Below are 17732 nucleotides of genomic sequence, written 5' to 3'. Positions count from 1 at the left end.
GTCTTTGTTTTCCAGCCCTCCCTAGCAAGGTGCTTTTCCTTCTCAGCAGACACAAACACCTTTATTTATCTTTTCATCCCATTCTGACAGCTCCATCGCTTCATTTCCAATCACCAGCTTAAGGGGAGCAGCAAGTCCCGCTCTTACCCAGCCCAAGGGGCTGGTGGCTGCTGCCCGCGGGAGGAGCCGTTCCCCCTTCCCGGTGTGCCAGGGCTGAGCTAGGGCAGGAAAAGCTGCCGTTGCTGTCGGTTCTCCTGTGCTGAGCTCCAGGATGGGCTCCACGTAGCAAGGGTGAGTTCTGATTTCTTCACCACCTTAAAGGAGCCGCGGTGGGGAACAGGCTTGTAGTTTAATACCCTGATGCAGAATCACTGTCAAAGCCATCCTTGTGTGAATGAACCCACCGGACCTTCAGAGAGGTCTCGTGCCTGTCGTGCCTCCTGCTCACAGCTCGCGGGATGTGAGCAATAGGAGAGCTCTGCTGAGCTGTTTTGAGAGAGGTGCAGGAGGTGCCTGGAGTGCTGTGGATTGAGCAGTAGGTACTTTAGGGTAGTTATTTCTCTTTTGTTTCCTCTTTTTGTTTGGGATTTGCAGGGTTTTTTGCCCTAAGAGTTGCCTTCATCCTTGCCCAAGGGACATAGGGAGCTTGGGCTGGGTTCCTCCTTCTACCTTAGCTGAAGAGCAGCTGCCTGCAGTTTACTTGTGGAATGTTTCATGAACAAGCCAAGAGCCAAAGGCCGAGGCTCATCCTTCGGGAGAGCGGGGCTGGAGGCCGTCGCTGTTTCCCTCTTGGGCTTTCAACCAGTAGAGAAAACACTTGCATTTGAACTTCATTTGGAGATGGAGAGCACCAGGGCCCCATCTCCGCAGCATGAGCGGCTTCACAGCTTTAAAACGGATCTGGTTTGCCTTGAATGCAGTTTCCTGCCTCATGCCCTGCTCCTTGGCTGCGGAGCCGGGAATGCCGCTGGTGAATCCCGGCTGTTCTCCATGTCTGGATCTTTGACAGTGCCTTGAAGCTGGATTGTGCCGTGGCACAAAACCCTCTGGGCTGGAATGTAGGGACTTGGGGCATCTCCTTCCTTTCTGGCCATGTCCCCGCAGCACCATGCGGAGCCCGTTCAGAGGCTGCGCAGCTGAACGTGCATTGCAGCCCCAAGTATTTATGCCAGACTATAAATAGAAGGCACTGTGTCTCGTGCTGCAGTGCTCGCTGCTGGACCTGCCTCCCCCCATTCCCCAACAGGCTCAACACTTATGGATCTGTATTTATTTGTTGCTAAAGCCCCTTGTGTCCGGCTCTTGGAGTGCAGTTTTAACACTGTCCTTTGAAACAAAGCCATCTCCGTTACAGATAATGTATTTTTATTCTCATAGTTTTGAATTTACTTGCAGAAGTCAAGTTAAATAAAACACCCTACATGAACCTCTCGGCTGCCTTTGAAGGGAAGATGGTTGTGGTAGGGTTTTAATGGGATTCTCATGCCAGGCCCAATGTTTAAGCTGGAGACATTCAGTCTTCTTGGTGTGCGGGAGAGGGGAGAGCGCGGCTGTGATTGTGGGTACATCCAGTGACCTTCCCCCATCCGGGGACGTAGCTCTCAATGTCAGAGCGACCCTGGCTCATGGTGTTCCTGACAGAGATAAATCCCTACCCCTAAAGGTGGAGCAGGGAGCGCTGACCGGCTCCGGCTCCTTCAGATAACGTGCCTCATGTTCACCAACAGCTCAGTTATCGGTGGTGAGAAGATGCCAGGCGTGCCTCGCCTTCAATGGGGCAAAGAAACAGCAGTTATCAGACGTGCAACAAAACGAAGTGTAAGAAGGCACAGGGCTAAGGAGGAGACAATCCTTTGGGAAGCGTTTAAGGAAAGGGGCAGAGCCGTGCTCTGGGGGAGGTAAGCTTTAATCACAAGCTCAAAGGCAAGGGGCGAGCAGCAGCCACCCATCGGGCCGCAGTGAGGTCTCATTGGCAGCCAGTTCGCAGCATTACACACACAGAGCCCCCATCGCTCCCACCTCCCACTGTGTGTGTACGTTTATTAAGGAGCTGCGCCGAGTGCCTTCATGTGACACCAGGCGAGAGCTTCCCCTCCCGCAGCCTGGGGTGGGAGATGCGCGGGGAAGGGGCGGATGCGCAGCTCCGGAAGAACAGACATGGCAGAGAGCGGCTCCAGCCCGTGCTTCCCTGTGCTCCGGGTCCCGCTATGTGCCGCAGCCCTCAGGAACTGTTGCCGTTATGATCAGCGCCTGCTCGATCACATCGGCTGGGGAGAAGTTCTCGTTGGAGCAGAGTCTCTGCACGGGGATGTCCTCGGGCAGGGCGCCGCGGGACAGGGACTCCACGATCACCTCAGCCGAGCCCACGTCCAGCTCCGGTGGCGGCTGCAGTGCCAACACCACGGCCTTCTCGTCCTCGATGACCAGGTTCCGCAGCTTCCGCTGCCGCGGGTTGTAGTTCTCCACGCGGTCATGGATCTCCATGTGGCGCCTCAGGTGAGCCTGCGAAGGGACAAGGACACGGTGAGGGGCTCAGTGAGTGCCGGCTCCGACCCTGGAGCCGGGGGGTCCCTACCTGCCGCGTGAACTTGTATCCACACTCGGTGCACTCAAACTTCCTCATGCCCCTGTGCCGGCGGACATGGACGCGGAGCTGCTCAACGGCTGCAAGGGAGGCAAGAGCAGCTCGCAGTGACGCTGACCCACACCACGGTGGGCTCTGATGGGCCACGCGTGCGCTGCGTGCCCCGGCCGTTACCTTTGAAGGTCTTGCTGCAGATCTGGCAGAAGTGGGGCCGCCCCTCCTGGTGCCGGCTGGCCACGTGCCTCAGCAGCGGCCCCTTCTCCGTGAAGCGCTGCTCGCAGAACTCGCAGCCGAAGGGGCGCTCCCCGGTGTGGGTCCGGTTGTGCTTGTCCAGGCTCGCTGCCACGCGCAGGGGAGAGAGGGGAGAGCTGCGCGTCGGTGCCTCCGGTATGGGGCATGCGCGGCGCAGTCGGTGTGCGCCGGGCTGGTGAGGGAGGCTCGGAAGGGGAAAGCTCAGAATGGGAAACCTCAGTTTGCAGTCAATGAAAGGACCGATATCGTGATCCTTTGTGCCATGACGGTAATGGAGGTAACAGGAACGTGCCTTCCCTCGTGCCAGCACACGCATGGCGCTTGGCACCGCCAGCACGCCCGAGGGTACCTTGTGTCCTGAAGGTCTTGCCGCAGAGGTGGCACTGGAAGGGCTTCTCGCCCGTGTGAGTGCGCAGGTGCATGTTGAGGTTGGCTTTCTGGGTGAAGGCATGGTGGCAGAACTCGCAGACGTAGGGCCGCTCGTTCCTGCGGGCAGGGAGGTGGCACCGTCAGCCCCGCGGGGACCTGCTCCTGCTGCTCACCCAGCGCTCTCCTGAGTAAATCCTGCTTCAACCCAGCTCAATCCAAAGCATTTTGGAGGCCCACAAGTGCTGTTCTGATGCCAAGCTGGAGCCTCCCGCCCCTTGGGCGTTATAACCAGCCCAGGAAACAGAACGCTGAGGATGAGTGTGGGGAGCAGCCGCTGGTGCACGCTTCCCACTTCAGCAACAGGAATTAGCCAGGCTGAGGAGCTTCAGTCATCGCCTGCGCCACTGTGGTTGTACGCTCAGTGCGGACTCACTCCCGTCCTACCTGTGCTTGGCCTTGATGTGCATCTGCAGGCCATTGCGACTCGAGGCCCTGTGCCCGCACTCCTCGCAGACAAACAGCTTCTCTCCCCGGTGCTTGAAGGCCTCGTGCAGGCGCAGCTCTGTCCGAGACAGAAAGCACTTGGAGCAGGTCGAGCACTGCAAGGCCACAGGAGAGCGCACAGGGGTTAGGCACCGCGCACGCCATGGACCTGGGTCTGTCAGCCAAAAGGATGAGGAGGGGTGCTCCTGTACCCAAAACCACTGCTCCCAGGAGCTCCGTAACGCCCTGCCTCGCTGAACAGAGCCAGACAGGGCGATGGTGCCACTCTCTAACTCTGAGCATGGGACAGCTCCCTCCCGGATACCCACCGCTGCCTGCTCCCCTTACCGCGTGCGGCTTCGGTGCGCCGTGCAGTTTTATCATGTGGCTCTGCAGGTCCTTCTTCTGCATGAACTGCTGGGCGCAGGAGGAGCACTGAAAGACAGCAGAGGAGGCTCAGCTCCCAGCTGCCCCCCAACAGCCACTTCAGCACGAGGAGAGGAGCGGCACCGTGCCAGCACTACGGGCAGGGGAGCGCTGTTCCGACACAGGATCCCTGGTGAGGCCACACGAAGTGCCTGGGTTTGGTGCCTCCCGGCAGCACGTTCCAGCTCACAGATAGGGAATGACCCTCAGGGCGCTGCTGCGGACCAGGCAAGGAGGTTTGGGTGCCCCACACCACAAAGATTAGCCCCTCTTCCTCCGCACCCGCGCCTGGCAGTGTCTGTAGGGATGCTGGAGGCAGGCACTGCTGACCTTGTACGGCATGTCCCCCGTGTGCGACACCATGTGCAGCCGCAGCTCCATCCGCCTCTTGAACACCTCCTGGCACACTGAACACGTGAAAGCCTGCAAGAGACAGGGAGGCATCAGCTTCCATGGAACCACACAGCCCACAGCTCAGGTCAGTGCTTGGCACAAGGGTGCTGGGACCAGGTTACGAGGTTTAACCCGCATCCATAGCATCTGGATCTTTCAAGGTACAAAGAGTATCCTTGTCTAGGAGAGCAGCTACAAGCTGCTGCCGTGTCATCGGCAGTGGATGTGGGGGTCCTGGATGTGGGATGTGTGGGGCGCAGGGGCAATGTGGGGTTTTGGTTTGGCAGCTGAGTGCGATGTGGGCTGTGGCAGGCCCCAACTCCAGTCCTGCACAACAGCAGCCACTTCCCAGCCCTCCAGTGGCAGCTTCCCGGTGTACCTGCTCAGATCGGTTCATGCAGTTCCTGGCTTCGTGTTCCAGGAGGTTCTCTTTTCTAAAGTAACATTTGCCACATTTGGAACACTCAAATGGCTTCTCTCCAGTGTGTTTCCTAGGGGAATACAACCGGAGAGCATCCGTCACGGCCGGGACGCGCAAAGAGGCCTGGTGAGGACACGGGTAAGAAGTGGGAATGGAGAGGGGATGTCCAGGTGGCTTTTAGACCCCTTCCCCAATGCCAGTATTCAGTCACCCAAAACCTGCCCCAGGTTTGCTGATCCCACTGGAGCGCGGTCAAGCTCTCAGTGCCCACTGCACTGCCACCTCTTTCACACGGCGCCTCACAAGCCGAAGCTCCTGCCCTCTCTGCAGGCACCCCCTTTGCTCTGTGTTATCAATCCCGACGCTCCCGTGCTCCCCACAACCCGGGCACATTCCCCCACTGCTGGTTCTGACAGCACGGAAGGATGACTTGCCATCATCTGCCCGCGCGCACCTTCTGTGGGATGGGGCTGATACGGATTCCTCCCCTCCAGCTCACAGCAACCCTCCCCAGGGCAGGGGGCACCTCGTGGTGACAGCGGGGCCGGTCGCCCACCCGCACGGCAGAGTCCCTGCGCGCGGCCGCGATGGGAAGGAGAGGCCGGAGCGTTACCTGTTGTGCACTTTAAGGTAGTATTTGCTGAGGAAGGTTTTATGACACGTGGGGCACTCAACCGGCACCGCTGCACCTTTTCCGCTCCCCGGCGGCCCCGCGCTGCCGGGCGCCCTCCCCGGCGGGGGGCTCCTTTTGCTCCGCAGCGCCTTCTTCTCGGGTACGGACTCGCCGCCGCCGCCCGCCGCCGCCTCCTCCGGGGCCGGGGGGGTGCCCTGCGATGGAACCGGCGGCGTCACCGCGCCTGCTCCGCGGGGCTCCCCGCCCGCTCTCCCCCCCCCCCCCGCACCCCCCTCAGTCCCGTTCACGCACCGCGGTGTCGGGCGGCGCCGTGCGGGGCGCGGTGCGGCGGGGCCGCTGTCGGGGCGCGGCGGGGCGGAAGGCGCGGCACAGGGCCACGGCGTCGGGCACGCCGAGCTGCTCGGCCGCGGCCAGGAGGCGGGCGCGGTTGTGCGCGGTGAGCGCCAGGCGCCCGGTGTAGAAGAAGTCGAGGAGGAGCTGGAAGGTGTCGGCCAGGCCGTCGGGCAGCGCCACGGGGCCGCCGGGCCCGCGGGCGCGGAAGAAGCGGGAGCAGCTGGCGAGCACGGGCCAGTGAGCGCGGAACTCCTGGCCGCCCACCCCCAGCGTCGCGTCGCAGAAGAGCCCCGCGGCGCGCTGCCGGTTCAGCTCCCGCAGCACACGGACGCTGTGCGCCGCGGCCGCCGCCATGGCAGCGCGCCGGATGTGGCGCCGGGGGAGGCGCGGTGGATGTGACGCGGCGGAGGGCCGGTACCGGGCCGGTCAGGCCGCGGCCAGGCGGCGCGTGTAGCGCTGGATCGCCTCCTGGAAGTGCTCGGGCGTGTTGCGGTGCGGCCGCAGGAGGATGACGAACGCCTTCGGGAGGAAGAAGCCGGCGAGCAGCGCGGCCACCGTGCAGAGCGTGCTGAGCACCTGCACCGCCGCCTGCTCCCGGCCGGAGAAGGCGTTCTGCGTGCAGAGGAAGACGGCGGAGCCCGCGAGGTGCAGCAGCAGGCTGCAGGTGAGGCACTTGGCCTCGTTGTAGCTGGCGGGCAGGTCCTTGCCCGCGTAGCTGAGCGCGAAGCAGGCGGCGCTGAGCAGCACGGTGTACGCGGTGGTGGCCTGGCTCACGGCCGAGCTGGGCACGCACTCCAGCACCACCCGCTTCGCGCTGATGCCGTAGTTCCTGTGCGGTACCGAGGGCTCGGCGGCCTCCAGCGCCACGCACAGCACCGCCTGGGACAGCGCGCTGGCGGCCACGAACAGCACCGGGCCCCGGCGCCGCAGCCAAGCCTCGTAGAGAGCCGGCCAGCGCGCGTTCAGCTTGAAGATGCAGACGATCTGGAAGGAGCGTGTGGCCACGCACGAGAGGAAGGTGGTGAGGCTGATGACATAGAGGGGGTGCTGCAGCAGGCACATGTGCCGGGTGGGCTCCCCGAAGTAGCCCAAGAGGCTGCTGCAGGCGCAGGCCAGAGCGCCCAGCATGAGGAAGCACATCCTCCCCCCCGCAGACTTGACCACCGGGGTGGAGGCGTTCAGGGCAAAGAGGACGGCCAGCCCTGCCATGAGCAGCATGAGGAGGGCAGTGGGGATCAGCAGTGCCAAGGACATGGTCCCGGACCAGGACAGGAACTCGACGGTGCGGTTGAAGCAAACCTCGCTCCTCTCCGGAGCCCACTCTTCCACCCCGCAGTGCTGGCAGCTGTAGAGGTCTGCAGAGGACACGGATGGTGACAGAGGCACCTCGCACGGCACAGCCCCCGGTAAGAGATGTGCTGCAGTGGAACACCCTGCACTCGGGCTCCTGTGAGAGCTGCTTGCTCTTTGTGTCCCACTCCTTCCCCCGTGGGTGCTTCCCAGCCTTGAGGAGTAGAGGGGTCTCTTTTCCCAAGAGGCCTCCCAATGGACTTCCCAAGAGTCTACTGCTTGGACTAAAGGGCACAAGTCCCGCAGGAGCTCAGCAGTGAGCTGAGGGGCATGAGGGCTGTGGGTGGGAAGAGGCTGATGCATCCAGCAGTACCCTGTAAAGGGTGTGCAGCAGCCCCTCCTGCAGGCTGGGCTATGGGGCAGTAAGAACTGGCAGTGTCTGGGGCTCTCCACTCCCACCGTTACCTGCACCCAGCCATTTCCACCCCCATTAGCCCAGGTGGGTTCGGGGAGACAAGCTGCCAGCAAGGGGTTTGTCACTGTGGCTGCTGACTCCAAGAGAGGAGATTCCTGCCACCCGTCCCGGGCAGGGGACATTTCCATACGGTAGCTGCTGCCGACCGCGGTGCGGAAGCCCCGAGTGCCACCTGCGGCACAGAGGCACCCACCGGGTCCGATTTCCCTCCCGGAGGATGCGGTGCAGGAAGCAGCTGCCGGGCCGGATGTGCCTGGGCCACGGGAGAAGGGCTCTGCCAGCACCAGCTCTGCTGCCTGCCTGCCTGCCTGTGTGCGCTCACCTGCGGGCAGCGCTCCCAGGAAGTGCTGGCCACGGGCTTTGCATGCCCATGGGTAAGCAAATGGGAGTCAGAGCAACTCCATCAGCTCAGAGTCACTGACTACAGGGAGCAAGAAAGAGCAGGAGGGAAGGGACTGGGAGCCAGTGAGATGGAAGCGAGGAGCCGATGGGAGGAGAGCCCAGTGGGAAGGAAGGGGAGGGAGCAGCCCCCCGGGGTGCACTGACCGGAGCTGTTCAGGAAGGTTCCTGATGGACAGGCCACACAGTTGAAGCAGCATCGGTGGCGGTTCATCTGCAGCCGCCTCTCCCCGGGTTGACAGGGCTCAGTGCACATCGAGGTGGGAGCCTGTCGGGAGCATGGCAGGCGAGCGGGGTGAGCAGTGGACACCCCCTGAGCTCCCCATGTTGTACCTCTTACAGAGACCGTGCGAAAATGAGCAGGAGAGCTTGTGGTTTGTGTGCCCTGCGTGTTTTCTGCAAGGATGAAAGCTGATGCTCAGAGCACAAATTGCCCCCATACCACCTCTGTCTGCCCTCATTTTTGTCCTGCTATGGGGGAATGCCCCAGAACTGGTGGTGCTGGGAACGTAGCTGGCTTGGCAGGAAGCAGTAAATAAGATCTGGATGCAGAACAGTACCTGTCCATCTTCTGTGTGCCACAGGAGTTTGTCATTGTCAATGCTCAGCCACTCGGGGTTCATATGGAAGCTTCCTATCACAGCAAAGGCCCAGCTTGGGCCACTCCAGTTCCACATGATGATGTCATAGCCTTGACGGATGTCCCCACCGGCATCAAAAGAGATGTGGCTCTTGTACAGGGTGAAGTTTACTTGCTTGATCTTTTGTAGGAGCTGCAAAACAAACGAGTCAGAGGAGAGGAAGGCCTTGTCTGGGAGGGAGACGTGCTACAGAGCCCTCCTCTGGTCTGGCTCCTCTCTGCAGTCCCCAACAGAAAGGCCCTTCCAGGTTTCTGCGAGGGGCTGGTGGTAGGACCAGGAGTGATCTAGGGCAGGGTCTGGGTCTAGGTACGTGCTGCTGTGATGCTGATGAGCAGCTGAAGCCACAAGGCTCTTCAGGTGGGGCATGGGCATTTCAGAGGGACAAAACAACCCCGGGCACAGGGGAGAATCCTTCCCTGTGCGCAAGGATCCTCACGGATCCTCTCCTCCAAGGAATATCATTCCTTATGTTGCTCTTACCTGCCAGGGATACACTGGGCCTTTGCTGCACATCCCCGAGGCGCAGCCCAGCAGGTCATGGAGGCCGTGGGCCACGGCGTACACAGCCGAGTACACGCGGAAGGAGGACCGAGCATCGTTCGTGCCATGGGCAGCGGTGAGCCAGTGGCAGCCGGTGCAGCACTGGGTGCAGTTGGGCTGGGTGCTCCCCTCGCCTGCCTCCATGCTGCCGGCAAACTCAGCCGCGGCGCCTTCCTCTGCCATCTTCCACGATTCAAAGCGTTCCAGCATCATGGACTCTGCCTTCTCAACCGACATCGCAATGACCGAGCCGATGCTCTGGATGCCAGGCACCTGCCAGATGGCTTGGGCTAACGCCCACTCTTCAGAGCCCACCCACACCATGCCCGTGACGTTCCTCTTGACCACCACCTCAAAGAAAGAGCGGGCGCTTTCCGCGTCGGAAAAGACGATGGTGACGTTGACCCGGGCTTCCGTGAGGATCCTGACCAGGCTGTGGAGCTCTGGGCTGCTCGCATCCTTGTTGGCGGGGATGGTGCCTCGGTAAGCAACACAGATGTCACTTGTAGTCAGCAGGGTGTAGAGGGCTTCCGAGGTAGCCCTGCCGTAGGTATTGTCGCTGCCCAGCAGCACGACCCACGTCCACCCGAAGTGCTGCAGCAGCTGGAAGACAGCCTTCACTTGCTGCCTGTCACTGGGGATGGTGCGCAGGAACGAGGGGTAGAGCCGCTTCAGGCTGAGCGTCTCCAAGGAGGCTTCGTAGCTGATCTGCAAAGGGAGCCAAGAGGAAGGGGGTTGTGCTTCCCCATTCACCCAAAGAGACTGGAGAGACCTGGGGTTGGGCAGACAGCGGACCCGGAGCTGGTCTCGAGCCAGCCACAGCACCGGGGCCAGCACACATGGAGGGGCTGGATCCAGCTCTGCTCATCTCCAACCCCATCCTCCCACAAAACATTGCTCCTCAGGATCCCTTTTCTTCCCCTGCCACACTTACCAATGGCACAAGGAAGATGCCGAGCACGGGCGCAGTGGTGAGGGCGAACTGGGAGCTGTCCGGCCCGATGACAGCCACTGCATCAGGCTCATAGCAGAGAAAGCAGGACAGCACCTCGACCTCCTGCCCTCCTTTCCGCACCAGGGCTCGCAGCGTGGCGTGGAGGTTGGCGGGCTCCGAGCAGGTGTCGTAGATGTCATAGCCCAAGGTGACGTTGGGGAGCAGGGCGCTGGAGTTGTTGATCTCCTCCACGGCGAAGCGCATGGTCTGGGCCAGGCCGTAGACGTGGCTGGAGAAGGAGGCGGCGGAGCTGTGCGAACGCAAAGCAGCGTTTAGGGAGGGGAGCGATTGGGTGATGGTGGTGATGGGGGAAGCGCCGTGAAGGGCACTCACTCGTCGCAGCCGTGCCCCAGCGGCCGCGCTGCGCTCCGCGGCGAGGGGCCGCTCAGCGGGAACAGCCCGGCCAGGCGGTAGTCGCCGGGGCTGCCGGCGGAGGCGGCGGCGGCCGCGCACAGACACAGCAGGGCGGGCAGCAGCATGGCGGGGCGGTGCCGGGCGCCGGGCGGCGCTTCTTAACGGGGCAGGCGGTGCCAGGCGGGGGGGGTGGCCCCGGAGGAGGCGGAGGGAGCTGCGGCGGCCATGTCCGCACGGAGGAGCACGCAGGCCCGCAGAGCCCGCCGGGCCGCGACCCGCGGGAGGAGCCGGGTGGAGGCGGCCTGGAGGGAGTTCGCCGCCTCCTTCGCCCGCGCCGGTATGGTGCCGCCGGGGGAGCCGGGCTTAGCGGCCGTGGAGGCGGCCGAGGGCTCCGCTGTCCTGCTCCTGGCGCCGCGGCAGGTGAGCGGGCACCGGGACTGCGGCCCCGCGCTCCGTTGCTGCCGCATGCTCATCATCTCCGTCCGCAGGCGCTGACCTTCACCGGGAAGTGCCGCCTGCGCTGCCTGTACGGCGCCGTCCGCCTCCTGGGCTTCGCCGTGGCCTCGCACCAGCCGGCGCTGCCGGTCTTCTCCCCGGCCACCCACTGCTCGCTCACCCTGGAGGCGCTGCCCGCCGAGCGCCCGCCCGCCGCCGACCTCCGGCAGCTGCGGGCCGCGGCCCGCGGTGCCATGCGGGCACACCGCGTCCGCCGCCGTGAGTGCGGGGCGCGGCGGGCGGGCTGCGCGGCGCCATTTCGCACGCGGTGCGGGGCGGCCGCCATTTCGCGCGCACGGTGCGGGGCGGCCGCCATTTCGCGGGCTGAGCGCGGCGCTGTGCCCCGTTGCAGAGGCGCGGGTGAAGGTGATGGCGCGGTTCTCCCCCGAGTGCGCCGTGGTGCTGCTGGAGCACTTGGACACGCCGGTGACGCGGTTCCTGCTGAGCCACCCGCCGCTGTCACGGCTCTTTGAGCCGCAGGTGAGACCCCGAGGGGTCGCGATGCCACCCTCCGTGCCCAGCAGCACCGGTACATTCCCTTACACACAAGCCCCTTGTGCACGAGGCCCTCAGTGTTTTCCCCTCTCCCATAGAAAAAGGAAGAATCCAGCTTCACATCCGAGGATGCGGTTCTGGCGTCGGTTGGCATCATGAAGTGTAGCCCCGAGCGCGGGCTGCTGGTGTCCGAGAGCATGGGCCTGGCTCTGGAGGAGCTGATCCAGGCGTGCTGTGGTGAGGCTGCAGCTCTCCGCGTGTGAGGAAGGGAATTGAGGCTCTGAGTGAGCGTGTCCCGTCATAGGCAGTGGTTGAGGGCGATGGCTTCCCCCTGAGGAGTGGGAGGCTTGAGGCTGTGCCATCACCTCGGTGGGGTTGTGCCTCTCCATTACATGATGTAAAGGCTGATCAAAACACTCCTTGTGCTCTTCTGTAGGCAGCAAAAACATCCCTTTACCCAGTGACATCTAAAGTACCATGGGCAGCTGGAGCTCGTACGGGCTGGGTTGTAGTGCCAGGGCTTGCTTCTCACATCAGCAGCCTTTTCTGTTCACACTGGTACACTGGACGTGCTCCTCATGTAACTGAAACACCTCAGACCGTGGAGTCTGTAGGGTTTGGGGGGCTTCTCTTAATGACACATTGCTGTGAAGGCAGCCACTGGGGTAACTGACAGCATCGGTGTGTTTCACACTGTGCTGCTTCTTCCAGAGGAAGATGAAGGAGTTCCTGTGGTTCTGGTGTGTGGCCCAAAAAACACTGGGAAATCGACGTTCAACAGATACCTGATTAACCTGCTTCTGAATCGGTGAGTGTTGGCACGTGTGGAAAAGTCCTGTGTGGGGCGTAGGAGAAACATTGCTGCATGGTTGTGGTGGAGTAGGTGAGCTAACTTGACACCAAGCAGTTAGGGTTCGGTAGGAAACTGGCAGTTCTAACACTGAGGAGCATGCTCTAAGTTATAACACGGTGGTGTCTTTAAAGGTTCTTGGCAGAACGAGGTGTAGAAGCTGCTTTCCTGCCCACTGCGTGCTTCCAATAAAGCTTATGAAGTGTCTCATCAAATGGCTGGTCTCAGTTAATGTGAGAGAGGGGGGACACTGGTTAGGACCACCTCTGGTTATTGCTGTAGCTGCCTCCCTTAAGGCTGGCTGGGTTTGGTGCTATTGTAGTGTAATACTGAGCCGTAAGTGAGCCCTTTGCGTTCTTATTAGGTGAAGGGAGGGAGGCAAGTGATGGTTTGATGGTCTTCAATAACTTAATCATGGTGATGGGGTTGTGCATGTTAACACGTGGGCTTCTTTCCCTGCAGCCTTCCCTCGGTTGAGTACATGGAATGTGACATAGGTCAGACGGAGTTTACGCCGCCGGGATGCGTGTCACTGAGCAGCGTGACGGAGCCAGTTCTTGGTAAGCGTTTTGCTGTTCTCTGCAGTTTCCAGAAAGCTGTTTCATTGCCACAAGTGCTTTCTGAGCAGAGCCTGTGCTTTAGAGGAAGTTGCTGCCTCTGTCACAGGGTGCCTATGGAAGATAAACCAAAGGCTGTTAAAGTTCTCTTGCTGGGCGCAGCTAAGCTCCAGGTGAAAGTCTCACTGAGTAACATGGAGCTGTTCTCCCTGCTTGTTGTTTTTCCTGTTTCAAAGGGAGAAGAACATTGTTTAGGAGGTGGTAGAAGAGCCTGTGGAGTGGCAAAGTAGATTTGCCTTTCGCGTTCGGAAGGTCTCTTTGAGCAAACATTTCCCAGGTGTTAGGATCCATAAATAAAACTAGCTTGTGGAATACAAAGCGGATCCATGTAGATTAGGGGTGTGAAAACACCCCTAGAGCCAGAGGAATCACTGGTGTTTGTGGTCTGGTGCATTTGGGTCACAAATGTGACCAGGATGTGGTTTGCTTTTTGGATGGTTTGTTAACTATCGAGGAGCTGCACAAGCAGGGCTGTTTGCATGTGAAAAGAGGACAGATTTCTTTTGGAAGGGATTGTGTGTAGGTGCTGCAGGGATGGGAGTTACTGATTTGACTTGTGGGAACTACCAGAGATTTGCTGCTTGCCTTTCCAGGTCCACCATTCACACATCAACAGACCCCACGCAAGATGGTGTATTATGGGCAAACCAGTTGCGAGCAGGACACAGAGAGGTACCTCGATGTTGTGAAGTACGTGTTCAGCTCCTACAAGAAGGAGGTGCCTTTAGTCATCAACACCATGGGCTGGGTGAAAGGTAAACAGGAGAAATGTGCTTGCAAGAAGTGGTGCAGAGGAAGGTGATGGTCGCAGTGGTACATTAGCATGCTTTCTGTAGAGTGTGGAGCCAGAAAGTACAGCTTCCCCCTTGGAGGTAGTGCTGCTCTTCCATAGCAGTGTTGTGACCTGTTTATGTGGCAGCAGCAATCGTGTTTTCTCTGCTCCCTAAAGGTGAGGGGTTGCTGCTTCTGATTGATATCATCCGGCTGTTGTCACCCAGTCACATTGTGCAGATGGATGTGTACGACTGGAAGGCCATGGCTCCGCTCACCCCGGAGTACGTTCACCTCACCCCTGGCCTCTACACCAAAGGCAAGCAGCAGGCCAAGGGCAAGCAGCTGGGTGTGGATGGAGGGGAGAGCTGGAAGCCCTCGGAAGGGGAGGGGGATGCCTCGGCTCCTGAGTACAAGTTGCTGTACGTCCATCCGGAATTCCCTCGAGCAGGGGTTGCAGGTGAAGCGTAAGTAGAAAGTTTGGTGCTGGGTGGTGGTGGGCATTGGGCTTAACACAACCTGAAGGGCTTTGGTCCATTAGGTTGGTCAGAGCTCAAGGTTTGCTCACTGGGGGTTATGTTTGCCGTTTCCACTTGGCATCATGGAATATGATGTCGCTTCTGTTTCTAATTGGGAGGTTCCTTACCCACCTTTTACAGAGCTATGTGATGATCACGTTATTTTGATTTCTCTGATGCTTTGAACAGCTCTGAAATGTTTCCTTTCCTGAGCCTTGAGTCTCTGTTGCCCAATTTCAAGTGCCTTTTTTGACTCTGCCTTCTCTAATGAGCTGTTTAAGAGAACAAATGCATTACTCGGTGCCCAGCTGACTGACTAAAAGGTGTGTGGGCATCAGTGCTGGCAAAGGAAACCATTACCTAATAACAGACTTTGTTGCAAAGAAAACAAACCACCTCCTTTGCTAATTAATGCCTCTTTAGAGTTGAAACAATGCCCTAAACCCTGTGATTTTGTAGAGGTAATGGAAGTATAGCTCTGTGTTTCTTTCAACAGTAGAAGCTTTAAGAGCTGATCTTGTGTGAAACGGCAGTAGTGCATGGCTGCCTGGGGGATCCGGTGGGAATTGTGCTGTGCAGCTGCCTTGCCTTGATGTGCTGCGGTGGTTTTCCAGGCGAGTGCACAGCGGCATCCTGCGGGACATGTCCATGCTGGGCTACCTGGGCCAGCTGCAGGCCCCAGACATCGGCGCCGTGCTTCCACTGCACAGCCTTGCGCCGTATCAGGTACACGGGTGGCTTTGCAGGGCTTGGGGCTGTTGCGTGGGGGCAGTTCTGCTCGCGCTGCACGTGTTTTCTGTGGGCTCGGTTGTTGGTGTTTGCCACAGAGGTGACTCCTGGAGGAGCGGGCTGGGAGCTGCCAGGGTTTGTGTACTTAGCACTGTCTTATCTCAGAACCCAGTTAAATTGATGCTGAGACATTGAGACAATGACTGGGTTTTCCTCCTTCTTTTTAACCCGCTCAGGTACCTTTCAGTGCTGTTGCCCTCAGGGTTATTCACACCGACGTTGCTCCTACCAACATCATGTATGCAGTGAACGCCAGCTGGGTCGGGCTCTGCAGGATACCGGAGGAGATCAGATGCCAAACTGATGGGCCGGTGCTGCTGACACAGACACCAGTCTGTGATTGCCTTGGCTTCGGTGAGCCGGCATGGGAAACCCTGGGCTGTGTGCGTGCCTGTCATGGTGGGTGTGATTTAGACCCAGCCAGGAGCTCAGCAGCACACAGGCGGGATGGGGAGGAGTGAGAGAGAGGATGTAAAAGCCGTGGGCTGAGATAAGAACAGTAACTAAAGTACCATATAATGCTAATAATAATGATGATGATAAGGGAAATGAGAGAGTGTAAAATTAAAAGGGAAAAGGAAAACCAATAAACACAAGTGATGCACAATACAATTGCTCAGCACCTGCTGAGTGATACCCAGCCTGACCCAAGCAGTGATCAGTCCCTTCTGGGTGACTCCCAAAGGTTCCTTATCAGGGTAAGCGCTACTGAGCAACAACTACGCCAGCAGTGTGTCCTCACCTAAAGGCAAAATACAGCACTGCACCAGCTGCTAGGAGGAAAATCAACTATCCCAGCCAAAACTGGGGCATGTTTTGACAGCTAGGTTGGGGTGATGGAGCAGCCTCTGTTTTCACAAGCAACTGAACAAGAGGAATGAGATAATAATGCATGGGTTTTCTCAGGAATTGTCCGAGGGGTGGACATGGAGAAGAAGCTGTACCACATCCTGACGCCGGTGCCTCCGGAGAACCTGAGACTAGTGAATTGTCTGCTCCTTGGCAATATTGCTATTCCCAACTGCGTTCTTGTGGGCCAGGTAGGGGCTGCATGGGAAGAGGGAGAAGGGCTGAGCGCTGGCTGGCAGGTTTCCTGACGTGTCTGGGCATCAGCAGATGGTTATCTCTATAGGAAACTGTCCTTAAGGCATAGAAACAAGGGAGAGGAGAGCATTCCTCTCATGTTTCAGATACCAGAGCAGGGTTTATTTGGTGACAGCTTATTTGCTTTTCACCAGCCAGCTCTGTCAGTCTATACAGAGGACGGTGGGTCCCGTTCCAGAACGAGAACATTAAGATACGAGTATCCTGTTAAAGATCTGAGTTCTTAAACTGTTTCTGGTTTTGTTTTCCCTCTTCCCAGCAAGGAGTCGAGGGCGAGATCCCCTATGTCACATCCGATTACAACTACAGCATCCTAGGCTCTGGAAAGCTGAAAAAGAGGAAGCATTTCAAGAGGAGGGAGTACGCGTTCGAATGTGATTATGCCTAGAGCCTCATGGGCTCGGACTGCGGGATACATTCTGCTCTGTGTGGAGCCCGGAGCCGTCACAGAAGTGCTGGGTGCCACCGAGCTCTGGCTGTGGATACACAGCACGTCTGGTTTTGATAATGTTTTATATTTTCCATTTGTATTTCGGTGTTTTGTAATAAATACCTATTTAAACATGGGTTTGGTTTGCATTCCTTCTGCAGCCCGTGCTGGCTAAGGGCGGCCATAGTGACTTGTAAGTGCTGCAGGTCTTCGGCTGCAGCCCAGCCTCAGCCAGCTCTGCTGTCAGGAGCAATCCATGGGGACAGGAGTGTAACCCCAGGCTGTGTGTGGTTTGGGCAGAGCTTGTGCTTGTCCTGTCCCTGCAGCCCTGCTGGGTGTTCGGGAAGGAAGGAGTGAACTGGAAAACCCTCTCCCCTCGGGTGAAGCCGCTGGAGGGAGTCAGCCGCTTGCCACCACGCTGTGGCCATGGCCCTGCTTTATTCTGCCTTGCCCCAGCTCTGGCTGCAAGCACTGCTGCTGTAGTTTCAGCTCAGGACCTCCAGCACAGGTCTGGGGAGAGCTCTGATGCATTGCCCAGCTCTGCCCAAGTGGGTTGTGCCTATGGGAAGAGGCTGAAAGGAGCAGGAGGAGCTGGTTCCCCCTGGGGTGCTTGGTCTCGCCTGACTCAACCTGTGCTGTGCCTCGCTGCAACTCTTTGAGTTCCATTCATTCATTTTACTCTTCAGTTCATTTTACTCTTTTGCAGTGCTCTGTTGGGCAGTGATGTGCTCCTGAGCAACCGGCGGCCGGTGGCAGCCCCCCCTGCGGAGGAAGAAGGGATGCACTGTGCTTGCACCGAGTATTTGCTGCTACCGGCTGCTACGGGTGTGAGTGACCCCCAAAAAATGCCTTTATCTGGGTTTTGAGGGCATTCCATAGCAGTCCTGGTACCTGTACATGGACAAACGAAGGGGTGACCAGCGGGGAAGGAACAGAGCTGTGCCAGGCTCTGCACCCTTGCTGCCTTTCAAAGAGTTAAAGCTTTAACTTAATCTAGGCCTAATTATCCCCATCTGGCTGGGTCTGGCGGTGAAGGAGGGAGTTTGCTGGCAACCTGACCAGCGCCTAAAACAAA

General features: G+C 59.1%; 3 protein-coding genes across 5 annotated transcripts; 1 reads left to right on the top strand and 2 right to left on the bottom strand.

Moving 5' to 3' along the window:
• Window positions 1-2205: 2205 nt before the first annotated feature.
• On the bottom strand, window positions 2206-6376 carry ZBTB48 (zinc finger and BTB domain containing 48; the record flags this gene model as incomplete). 2 transcript variants are annotated; one of them, XM_080631084.1, is made up of 10 exons in its annotated part: window positions 5854-6376; window positions 5542-5756; window positions 4887-4998; window positions 4445-4537; window positions 4037-4123; window positions 3650-3804; window positions 3186-3322; window positions 2759-2923; window positions 2576-2664; window positions 2206-2502 (listed from the first exon to the last, which is right to left on the bottom strand). In XM_080631084.1, the coding sequence occupies exons 1-10, from the start codon at window positions 6247-6249 to the stop codon at window positions 2206-2208; spliced, it is 1746 nt and encodes a 581-aa protein (XP_080487210.1). In that variant the 5' UTR covers window positions 6250-6376. The 2 variants fall into 2 exon arrangements, with proteins under 2 accessions (XP_080487210.1, XP_080487209.1); XM_080631083.1 differs by having other exon boundaries at window positions 2759-3322; window positions 3650-3767.
• Window positions 6322-10713, bottom strand: TAS1R1 (taste 1 receptor member 1; the record flags this gene model as incomplete). The annotated part of the gene is made up of 6 exons (XM_080631088.1): window positions 6322-7250; window positions 8207-8327; window positions 8620-8832; window positions 9181-9948; window positions 10175-10484; window positions 10568-10713. 6 exons carry the CDS (start codon window positions 10711-10713, stop codon window positions 6322-6324), a joined length of 2487 nt encoding a protein of 828 aa, XP_080487214.1.
• On the top strand, window positions 10665-16789 carry NOL9 (nucleolar protein 9). Of its 2 annotated transcripts, XM_080631085.1 has the most exons (12): window positions 10668-11008; window positions 11077-11302; window positions 11436-11563; window positions 11677-11815; window positions 12290-12386; window positions 12891-12988; window positions 13639-13800; window positions 13995-14283; window positions 14949-15060; window positions 15300-15477; window positions 16030-16163; window positions 16487-16789. In XM_080631085.1, exons 1-12 carry the CDS (start codon window positions 10814-10816, stop codon window positions 16613-16615), a joined length of 1887 nt encoding a protein of 628 aa, XP_080487211.1. In that variant the 5' UTR covers window positions 10668-10813; the 3' UTR covers window positions 16616-16789. The 2 variants fall into 2 exon arrangements, 1 of the variants encoding a protein (XP_080487211.1); XR_013958168.1 differs by lacking the exon at window positions 16487-16789 and having other exon boundaries at window positions 10665-11008; window positions 13995-14276.
• Window positions 16790-17732: the final 943 nt, after the last annotated feature.

The sequence above is a fragment of the Psittacula echo genome (assembly GCF_963264785.1).
Source record: "Psittacula echo genome assembly, chromosome: 17".
Classification (NCBI taxonomy): domain Eukaryota; kingdom Metazoa; phylum Chordata; class Aves; order Psittaciformes; family Psittacidae; genus Psittacula; species Psittacula echo.
The sequence above is the reverse complement of the archived record's forward strand: the minus strand, read 5'-3'. Positions and strand labels throughout refer to the sequence as shown.

Coding starts and splice junctions, on each gene's coding strand:
- NOL9 (XM_080631085.1), top strand. CDS start 10,814: ATGTCCGCACGGAGGAGCACGCAGGCCCGCAGAGCCCGCCGGGCCGCG. Junction 11,816..12,289: donor GCTGATCCAGGCGTGCTGTG/GTGAGGCTGCAG, acceptor TGCTTCTTCCAG/AGGAAGATGAAGGAGTTCCT. Junction 13,801..13,994: donor CACCATGGGCTGGGTGAAAG/GTAAACAGGAGA, acceptor TGCTCCCTAAAG/GTGAGGGGTTGCTGCTTCTG.